Source organism: Teleopsis dalmanni, chromosome 1 (genome assembly GCF_002237135.1).
Source record: "Teleopsis dalmanni isolate 2A chromosome 1, ASM223713v2, whole genome shotgun sequence".
Taxonomy (NCBI): domain Eukaryota; kingdom Metazoa; phylum Arthropoda; class Insecta; order Diptera; family Diopsidae; genus Teleopsis; species Teleopsis dalmanni.
Window position 1 is genome coordinate 64,564,137 of NC_051846.1, and position 11,681 is coordinate 64,575,817.

The window sequence follows — 11,681 nt, forward strand, 5'->3', positions numbered from 1 at the left end:
CTATTATATTAGGCGTATTCGGTGGCTCGCAAGTACGGCAAAAAACAGCAAGTTGTTGGCCTATGCAGGCCTATACTGGCCGCAATGTATGCAAAACAACAACACTATTTTCTCTACCTCGGCCAGCATAGTTATGCTGGCCAACCACATCGGCCAGTAAAAAAAAAAATGTTACCAACGCAATAAGCGAACTATTGTGAACCTTCATTGAAAATTCCAACGAATAGTGCAATCAAATGTCAAAAATTGAGGAAATAAAAATTCAAACAGAATTCAAAAATTTGAAAAATCTTGAAAAGTAACGAAGAAATAATAAGAATGGAGAAATCGTAAGTATTAAGCACATTGAATTTTTTATTATGTTAGTTATTACCAAGTAACATTTATTTTATTTCATTTAATTTGTAGTTTACATACGTAAAATTAATAAACAAACATAATTTTTGAAGTTTTTCTAAAAAATTTTTTTATAGAAATACACGCAAACTATGGACCACAAAGGAAACGAAGTGTTTTCTAGAGTGCTACTTGACACGAACATTCATAACATTTAAAAAATTCGTGAAATAACTTGCATCCCTCGGCCGCTGCAAAACGTTGCTTTCTTCTCCCAACATCGTCAGTACCTACAAAAATTTACTTATCTTAGTGTTTTATTTTTAAATTTCCAATATTCTTACCATTCCTTTTAATTCCGTGTTCATTTTAATTTTATAATATTTTTATATAAATATATTTGATTTATATGTACATATACAAGATTTGCTGTTTGTCAAAACAAAACATTTGACAGTGATGCCAATGACTCGCGTGGCCAACATAGGCCAACATGCATTTTTTGCCGTACTTGCGAGCCACCGAAAAGGCCTATAGAAGTTTCATATTATTATTTTTAAATATAATCTCTTATATTAATATAGAGTGTTAATATTATACAATGGTTTCTTTTTGTTTGCTTCCTTTTTACAACCACAAAATTAAATATCTGTAGTCTTAAAACAATTTTTAATTACATTATTCATAATATATAAGAGTTTGAATTGAAGTCTGATTTCATCCATGAAAAATTCACAATATGCTAGTTTCAATATTAAAACCTATTATATTTGGAATAACATTTAACGTAATATGCAAATTTTTTATATTATTATTCACTCTCCATAAGAAAAATTTAACGTACAATATATGTATACATTATTTATTTTAATTCAAATATATTAGAATGCATTATACTCGCAATACAGTATTAATTTCTATACATACAAACATGAAACAAACATTCATATTCATTTGTATGATTAATACATAATTTGAATTGGCAATGCTTTTCGTTTTCAATAGTCAATATTTTGACATTTCTGTCAAAATCAACACTTTTTTTTGTACTTACATTTTCCATCACTGGTAAATGTCAACTTTAATTCAGTAATTTGTTGCATAGCGTCGCGAGTGGGAAAAACTTTGTAAAATAAGAAAGTTAGTTTAGTGTTTAATAATATATTTTTTGAAGTGAAAATATAAAAAATGTCGCAAAGAGTGGAATTAGTGCACGATAAAATTCCAATACTCTGTCGGTCGGTTCGAAAGTTTCCTGTCGTATACGATCGCGGACATAAAGATTATCATAATAGAGCCCTGTATGAGGAGGCTTGGGCAGCAATAGCAATTGAATGCGAAGACACAGGTATGCCTTATGCATTAATATTTTAGCGTTAATTATGATTTTAAATGCATTCAATATTGCGGTATAAGTGCATGTCACCATTAATTAAAAACCTTGACGAAAAAAAAAATATGTTTTACATGGATTCAGGAGTCACCTTTGGCAAAATGGCTGTCGTGTATGTTCAAGACAGGGTGTTTTCAAGAAATGAAAAATATTTATTGTAAATGTTCAAATGGGTAAAGTTACGACACAGCAGCATTGAGTAAACATACACCGCCAAAATTAATTTTTTTCTGTTGTTTTTAAAATGTGGAAATCGTTTAAGTGTAAAATATAAATATAAAATAAGAAAAAAAGAACAGAAATTTATGAGTTTTGAAGAGATTTCCAAGATTTAGTTTCTTATTATTAAATCCAATATATTTATTTGAGGTACTAGATCTGATTAAATCGTTCACGTTTATTTAAAGTACTAGATTAGATCAATGTAGTATGTTTATATCTAAGGTGCTAAAGTAGATTAAGCTAGTACATTTATGTAAAGTAGTTTGTTAGATAGATATATTTTTATGAACTACTGGATTAGATTAATCTAGTACGTTTTTATAAGACAATAGGTTAGATTAAAACTTTTTATAAGGTACTAGATTTAATAAATGTGAATAGAAACTTCAATACATTAATGTATCATTGTGTTATTTAAAATTTAATTTAGGTTAGGCCCATGTTATGTAGTGTCGAAATTGGCTTTTTCGGAATATGATGAAAAGCTTGTTATGTAGAGTGTTACATCAGTCAATTTCGTATTTTTACTATTACTTTTACACTTTTTTCTTGTGCTTAAGGTTTTAAGCAAATATATACATACATACAACACGGTTTTGACTGACGGATGAGGCACAAATAGTTTCGGCTCTCTTGACCGAAATTAAACCGATATTTTGGGTCTTAGAAATATTGTGTTATTTACGCACAACAGTTAATTTTTGATTGATTTTTGTAAAGCTATATTTGAATATTGCTTGATTCCCGATTTATTTCGATTTAAAGTTGTAAATATTTCACATGCAAAACACAAACATCATAAAAAAAATATCTTAAGCTTTTTTAAGCTTCTTAAGCTTTTTTTTTGAATGTATATATAGTTTATTAGAATATCTTCCATAAATAGTTGTGTTTATTAAAAATTAAAAAAAACTAAAGTACTTTAAAAAAGTATTAGCACAGCCAGCGTTTCGAAAGTTATATGTAAGATAAAATATATATTTTTAAGAATGAGTTCATATAAATTTTTGATCTCTGTTAATTTGCTGAGAATAGAAGCTATCAGATTTTGACTTTGATGTATCTGTTGTTTGTAACAATTTTTCTCTGTCCTATAATAGTTTTATGAAAGCTTTTCCATAAACACAATCGGATTTATGTCTGGTTATTGGGTTGTATAACTTGTTTCGTGGTATCTACTTCTTCACGATTACGGTAGTATGTTAAAAGAAAGTTCTATTGATAATAAATATAGATAAATAAACCATTTTGTTTATAATTCTAATAATAAAAGCAAGTTTCTGAACATTGTCACCAATCACCCACTATAAAAGAACCCTGTTACTACCATGTATGCTTTTTATTTAACCAAATAGTTTGTTTTCTTCATACGTGGAGTCCACCATAATGTGTTATATTCCAAATACAATCAGACTTCTATAACTCTCACTTCTATAACTCTAACTAAAAAGAGTACATACAATTCTGCTTCCATAACTCGAACTTCTATAACTCGAATAAAAATATTGTTACGTGCCAATAAGAATATGCAAAAGTGTGTTCTATAAATCGAATTTTTGTTTAAAGTATGAATCCATTTTGGTGTTAAGGGAAGTCCCATTTTTTCTTTCTTATGGTATTTCGAGTTATGGAAGTTTGACTGTATATATTAATTGGCAATAGTGGGTTCTTAAGAAACTTTCTGGATTAATAAGGTTATATACTTTTGACACTACACACTTTATGTTTCTTACGAAAGTTAGGTGCATTCGTCTTCTTTATTTGCGTCTCAAAGCAGCTACAAACTGAAATTTAAGTGAAACATGTCAATAATGTTAATTTTCAGAAAAACTTTCCCAAAATTAAATAAAAACTATTGAGAAACATTCAATCGATTGTAATTCTTTTATGTTCTTGATAATTTATATTGCAGATCTTGTGAGATTATTTCGTATTAGATGTTATATATTATTTATTTCTGTTTCATTTGTTAATATAAATAAACTTATCCTTCATCTAAGTTCGTGCTTCATTACATATCTGATATATTGTTCTGAAACCCTTTCGAACCACTTCTAAACCGAGTTTATATATGCGTTTTACATGTACGCAGCTAATTATAGTAACAACGAAGATTTCCATTTAACGTAAGGCTAACAATATTTGTAGTTTTGTCATCGTATGCGTAAATTAGCAATATATAATTGAACGTATAAAAATAATAGGGATTTTTCCAGTCCAGTCTATTCATTTTTCCATTACATTTTAATTATTGAATAGGTCATCTTAATATAAATATCTAACCGCTTCAACTAAATTGTGGAAATCAACTGGTATTATTTGCTTCCACGTGTTTACGATTTTTGACCAAACGATTAAGTTTCCTTCTACGAATGTCGGACGTGGTTTACGTCCAGGTTGTTGAAAATCAACTAAAAGCAAAATTGGTGCGTAACTGAATCATTTATAAGTAGACCTGTAAGCAGATAACATGAAAAATTATACAAAATGATTACATGGGTGGGCATGTGGTTCGGGGTGATGGAGAGAGGAATAAGGATAAGGGGTGGATTGGGTGGGTGGAATTTAATTGAACATTAACAAGGGTACAGATGTAAAAACCTAGCCAATTCAATGGAATGGGACCAAAAGTCAATTGGACGTCATGGAAGGCGGAGAGAGTTGCAGGTTTGGTACACATTAGGAATTAGACACTTCCAAAATTAATCTTTATGTACTTATTTTGGCTAAAATCAGTGATATTAAAATGTTTTTCCAGTTGAAGGGTGGCTATGTTGTTAAATATTAATATGGTAAATGATCTCTTCTTCACAGATAATAAGCGGATATTGCAGAGAAAACGAGTCATTTATAGTTTGTAAACTATTTATGATTTTACAAATAACTTTAATATTTTACTGTTCAAATTGATCTCCAATAATAGCAATATTCATTTCAGTAATTTCCATTAACCTTTCTTTAGTTGGCGTATTAAACCGTCCAAAGTATAGTCCAGTTGGAATTTGGTCGGCTTTGACTGCGCCTATATAATTATCGTTTTGCATTTTTTCTGAAGCGTAGTTGCAACTCTAAATTAGTCGATTTTTTGAATTCAATATAGTTTCTTAAGATGCAACAATGAAAACATAAACTTGCTGTTCTTCGTTCGTGTCCCTTGAAATAAAATTGCAAGAACTTTCATTTTTAATTGACATTAGGAGTTGAGACTGCTTGTGATATAAATGTCATTGAATTCTGAAAGTACTATTGAAATCGCGATTGCCATTATTTTGGCAGATTTTTGTTGCACAAAATGATGTCATTTGAAAGCCAGAATTAAAATTTTTTTATTTTTCTGAAAAATAATATTGAGTCCGCACATACGCTGATTAACTATTTAACCTACTAAAGTTGTTGGTGTTGTACATGTGTTTATTATTTTTGAACTCTCATACAACCTTGTCAAAGAAGCCAAAAAAAGTCTCTTTTTTGCTCACCCACATTGAAGTAATTGTGTTCCTCAATTTTTCCAAGTTCCATTCACATTTCTGATTGCAGCTGCTCTAAGAGCAAATATATTCTGCTAAAAAAGATTTTGTAAATAAAACACAAATTTAAACTTTATTTCAAATTTATTTTATCTCCTTCAAAATATGCTACTTCTGAAGCTATACACATATGCCAATGCTTAACCAAATTTTCCATACACTTTTCGTAGACCCATGCAGGTATGGCTTTTAGTTCCTTCAGCGAATCCTCTTTTACTGATTCAATCGACTCAAAACGGTCACCACGAAGGGGCAATTTGAGTTTCGGGAACAGGAACAAGTCGCACGGATCCAGATCTGGCGAATATAGTACCTGAGCGAACACAGTGGTGCTGTGTTTGGTCAAAAAATCGCGTACAACAAGAATTTGCCATAGTAAAAATTGATAAATTCACTTGAAGTAGTTTCACATTAACAGCTGCTGTAAACAAACTAATTGACAGATGACGCTCAAATTTATACCATATGTCAAGAAAGGGTGTACCAACATAACGAAAAAAATTTTTGAAAAAGGTATATTACTTAAGGAGTAGTTAACAAATAACAAAATCCGGATACTTTTTGTGCAGAAGGTATGTGAATGCATACTTAAGTCTTCTTTCGTAAGAAATCTTGAATTTGTAGTGTGAATTGGGTATTAACTCGGCGCGAACGTAAGGTTTCTTACGAGACAAGATATACCCAACATATTAAATTTTTTTTAAGATTGTGGCAAGTTCAGAAGGAGGTTGTTATTTTCTGTCCGTCAAGAATTTCTGTCCAAATTGCGTAGATTACTTTCGACTTTCAAACGATTAATCACGCTTCGAACAGTAAAAAGGAATTTGTTGAATATTTTTTTAATTTATGCAAATGCTGATTCAAAATCATTTTGTGCTCAGACCATTTAACAAATGGATTTATTTTAAAATTTTAAATCAGGATTAATAGGTACTTCTGCTCTACTATCATTCAGAAACAAGGCTTGTGCAAATATTTTTTTCTTTCACAAATAAGAGTAATACAGTTTTGAATAAATTTTAAATAATTAAATTAATTGTTAAGTAAAATTAAAAGAGTTTGTTTATATGTACAGATATTTCGTTCTTCTTCGTTTAGCCTATTTATATTTTCCTTTATATATTTTCATTTTATTTATATTATATGTCGAATTTCGTAAATATTGTTATTTTTATTATTTCAGTCAATATATGTAAAAATCGGTGGAAATCAATTCGGGATAGTTGTAGGAGGTCTATTCGAAACGATCGTTCGCCTAAGAAACGAACTTCGACTCGTATGAAGGATAATTATGTAGCTGATCTTGCTGAATTTTTAGTTCCTCATTTACAAATGAATGATGAAAACGATGATATGGAACGGTTTGGTAATGAAGATCCAACAAACAAGGAAAAAGATGCTAAGAAAACTAAATTTAATTCCGCGAAAACAATTGATCCATCGACTATAGGCAAAGAGCCTTCATTTACAAATGAGGATCATTCACATGATACGTATATGATATCTAAAAAATCTACTAAAGAGAGTAGTACCCTAGTATTGAAAAAGACATCTGATATAAAAAAAATATTAGATATCGACAAAAACGACGATGATATGGAAAATGAAAAAAGTAATGATGCTAATAAAGATAAAGATAATGATATTGATGGTAATATTGATATTGATGATGATATACCACGCAGTTCTTATCGACGCAGTTGCAAAAAAAATTTAGATAAAAACGATACAAAAAAATCTAAAGTAACTCCAAAAACAGTAACAAAAAGATCATATCGTAAGATAAACCCAAATACAAAAACTAATGTAGATCTTCAGGTTTCAGATACAGAAAACGAAGAAATACCACCGGCTAAGTTTGCAAAAGTTCAAACTGAAATAATTGCTGAAAAGCAAACAGGTAATGAAAGTCCTTCAGTACCACCAGCAGCAAAAAAAATTCTTGTCGTGAATACGAATACTACTATAAAACCTGTAATGTGTGAGAAATCGGTACAATTTGATACGAATAGATCAGTGGAAGATAAATATTTTGATATATTCAAACCTTATATAAAGACCATGAATAAACGACAGCTCATCGTGTTAACTGAAAATATTTTTAAAGCTATAGTTACGACTTTAGATGACTGTAGAGATTTTAATGGTGCATCAACACCAGTTGCTAATGAAGTCAGCAAACGGCTATTTAAGGAAAGTCTCGGCAACCGAGAAATGTATTTAGTTAATGAAATGGTCAATTTAATTCTAGCTGCAAAACACACACCTGACTCTGTGATTGCAAGTCCACCGAGCAAAAAAGATGAAGAGAAAACAGTTGAAAATAAATCAGATTCAGTACCAAAGATAGTTGTTAGAAAACCAATAGAACTCCGCAGTAATGGGTCTGTATATAGTTTTGCAACTCCTACTGGACCAGGAGCCAGACCCGGATCAGGAGTACCATGCAGAGTTTTGGAAAAAGTAGATGGTGATAAACGCCGAATATATCGAATTATCCCCAAGACTAATATAGTCAATAATGCACCAGTTACAGGCAATGCTCTTTCTGTCGTAAGTAGCCCAACAAACTCTTCCAATCCCATGACTTTGCATGCTTCAAATACAACTGTTACTACTACTGCAAATATTACTGCACCTACTTTTACTACTTCTTCTATCACTTCACCTTATTCATCTATTACGATTCTTGGTACCTCATCTATGGGTACTGCTACGACTGCTACAGCTTCTGTGGCGTCTTCTTCAAATTCAGTACCCACCAGTCAATCTGGACAACAAACTGCAAATATACGTACTGTTAATTGGGCAGCACCAAGTTCTGTGGTTACAACTTCTAGTGGAGCATCGAATTTAGTCAATCGGAATATAATTAGTCGGGCTCAAGTTAGTGCTGTTCCAGCAGTTAAATTTGCTAATCGCCGCTTTTCCATTTGTGACCCCAGCGTATTAAATAGAACCTCTACTGCGGGTATAAGCGGCACGTTGTCACCGTTTATAACAGCTTTACCAAAAAACAATGCAACTCAACGTATAATAGCAGCACAATCAATACAACTTGCAAATGGACAGCGCGTACGCCCAATTACTTTATATGATAATCAGAATGGCGTTTTCATTCCCACAGCTCCAACTGCTACGACATTTTCACCAATGAAGAGTAATACACCAACTACAGTGTCCACAGCAAACGCTGTGCCTAGCTTGACACCAATACAAAAAACGACAGTACCAATTGTTATGGCACCATTGAGAATAAGTCCTAATGTTGCAGTTAAAAATGTTTCTACCGCAAATAATGCTAGAGCAATAAATAATTTGAGTGCTAGCCTCTTAAGACAAAATGCACCAATAACTGCTCCAAAAGTAGTTCAAAAACCAGTTCAGAAACCAACTAAAGTAATCAGAAAAAGGGCGAGCAAACCACAACCACCACCCGACAACAGTGATTCTCAAGACGAAACTGCTGGCATTATAGCAACGGATGAGTTGGGGCCATGGATTAAGAATGAACCACTTGATGAATTAAATTTCTAATTCAGTTTTAATAATATTGTTTTTTTTTATGGATTTAATATTTAAAATACTTAAGCAGATATAATAATATATCATCATACATATTATGTATTCACAAAACTGTTATTTTTTGATGTTTCAATAAATTGTTTAATGAAATAGTGTTTTTCTTTTTTGGTTGAATGGCTGCAAAGGTAAGAATTTTTAATTGATAAGAACATTTAAACTAAAATATTAAAAAGAAAGCCAGGGTTATACTAAGGTTAATACTGAGGAAATTTTATTAATTCTAATTTCCCTTATGTTCCCTTATATTTTTTAAGATTTTTTTATTTAAACAAAGAACTGAACTTAATGAAAAAAAAGTCGAGCTATACACAACAATACTTGAAAATATAATATGAAGACTTCTAGATAGGGTAAATCGATGGATCCTTTTCTGAGCGTTAACATCTTCAAACTTATACTAATCAGTATAAAGTATGAAATTATCATGAATAAGTTATACTCAGGATCTCGCGTAGAGAGCTTGGTTGCTTTAAATTTATTTTTTTTTTAATTTTAATCAATTAGTCGTTACGGAAATATTTTTTTTAAAATTTTTGAAGCTCTAATTGTTTACAACAATATATTTAGGGTAGCACTTTAAGATTGACGCACTCAATATTTGTCTCCAGGTTTCGAATGGTTGTTGATTATACTGGTTGTTTGTTCATTGTACGTTTTAAGTGGCCACACTATAACCGCATCACTGGCAACAATAAAGCTGTAGTCATCGAACACATGAATAAATTTAATTAAATAACTGGTTTCAGTTTAACTGGTCTGTTTACGATTAGGTGGTATATTTAGGACATGTGCGAGTTAGGCTAAGTTGATGCTAAACCAAATGGGAGATTTTTTGGGATTTTTTGCACTGCATACATCACTACATTATAGGCACAACTTAGAATTTCCACATTTATACCGCAACTTAGCCTAACTCGCACACGTCCTTAAATAAATAAATTTAGTTTAATTACAGATTACAATTAGATAACAAGTGTTAGCAGATTTGTGAGTCCAAGTACATTTTCTCGAATGACATATTTTGCAATACGCTCTAACTAATTGAAACGATATTATTATTAAATATAGTGTATATATATGGGTGGGTAGTAGAATATATTGCAAAGTTGATAGCACGATGGATTATTATCATGAAATATGCACTTATGAAAAGATTTTGTGAGTCCTTATTAAAATATCATGAAGATTTGACACTACTGGCAGGTGTCTGTGCTTGATACATTGCGTTGAGTCTCATGGCAATGTGTCTACTGATGTGATGTTATAGCCATCACGGTAGTCGATCCGCTCAGGTCTTTGATATCTAATAGGTGAGAACATTTATCGCTATTTAACTTTGTAAGTAATACATCATACTAACGCCGAAAAGACAACGCATCAGTTTAGAGTGTAATAGATCACATTAGATTCTGTCGAAACAGTCTTCCCGAAGCGGTCTCTCGAGATTAAGGAAGTAGCCAGAAGTTACACGGTGTAAAATCAAGTCAATTGTGTATGAGGGTAGTTTTTGTCGAGAAACCAATGCAGTGTGAGATGATTATCTCCATTATAATGTTTACACTATTAACGTGGTGCATAAATCAAGCTTGCTTAAAATTTTGCTATCTTTTTGCGAATACCTTAACATAACAAAATGGCATGGCATAAAAATACTTAAAATAAAGTGAATTAATTAAAATGGAATATTCATAGTATCTATGATGTCTTTATTTATCAAACGATTATGGAGCACCAAATCGTTGATTTCCGTGATGTGATGAAAAGTGCTCCTATGTTTAAATAAATTCATCATTTTATATTGATGGCTGTTCAGTAGCGATTTAACAGATATGTGTGTTTAATATCATGTATATCAGGGTTCTTCAAACCACATGCGGCCCGTCTGGTTTCAGGGTTGTCCAAACCACATGGGACGCGATCACATCTGGTTTCGACAGTCCTGATATATATCATATTATACAAATTATATTTAGGACGTGTGCGAGTTAAGCTAATTTGCGTTCTAAATGAGGGAAATTCTAAGTTTTGCCGATAATGTAGTTAATATTATATATATACTAGATAACCCGACAAACGTTGTTTTGCCTTATAAATTATTTCTAGTTTCTAGATAAATTCTAGTGTAGATAAAAAGTAACTTACTTGTTATAAGTGTGTAAGTATGTGGTATATGCATGAAATAGGCATGGAGCGCTATGAACGAAAAGGAAAATAAAAATAGCACAAACGCCAAAACAATATTTATTTAAGTTATTATAGTTTATTTATTAAATTATTAATTTAAAATCAATAGATTTGTATGATACCAAGTTCCCTGGCAACAACTCTTGTATCTTCAAATTTAAATTGTCTTGGATTGACTGTAAATAATAATAATGATAATGGGCCAGTAACATTAACCAACAACAGTCGAAGATAAAAGCACTCAGTGTGTCTTGGATTATCTGTAAATAAGCGTTCGATTTAAATGAATTGAGACATGCATCAACTGGTAAGCCTTGCTTGCGGGGCATCCATTTTTTTGTTTGAGCCTATGTGAAATAGCGTGGTACTTGTGAATAGAGTAATGTTCTTGCAAAGGCACCAAAATCATCCGTACTATTACACAATTCAAAAAA

The 11,681-nt window shown here is 31.3% G+C and overlaps 1 protein-coding gene across 1 annotated transcript; it reads left to right on the forward strand.

The window, feature by feature from the left end:
• The first annotated feature begins 1,416 nt into the window (after positions 1–1,416).
• LOC119668850 lies at positions 1,417–9,069 on the forward strand. Its single transcript, XM_038078513.1, has 2 exons — positions 1,417–1,684; positions 6,662–9,069. The coding sequence occupies exons 1-2, from the start codon at positions 1,525–1,527 to the stop codon at positions 9,013–9,015; spliced, it is 2,514 nt and encodes an 837-aa protein (XP_037934441.1). The 5' UTR covers positions 1,417–1,524; the 3' UTR covers positions 9,016–9,069.
• The last annotated feature ends 2,612 nt before the right edge of the window (positions 9,070–11,681 follow it).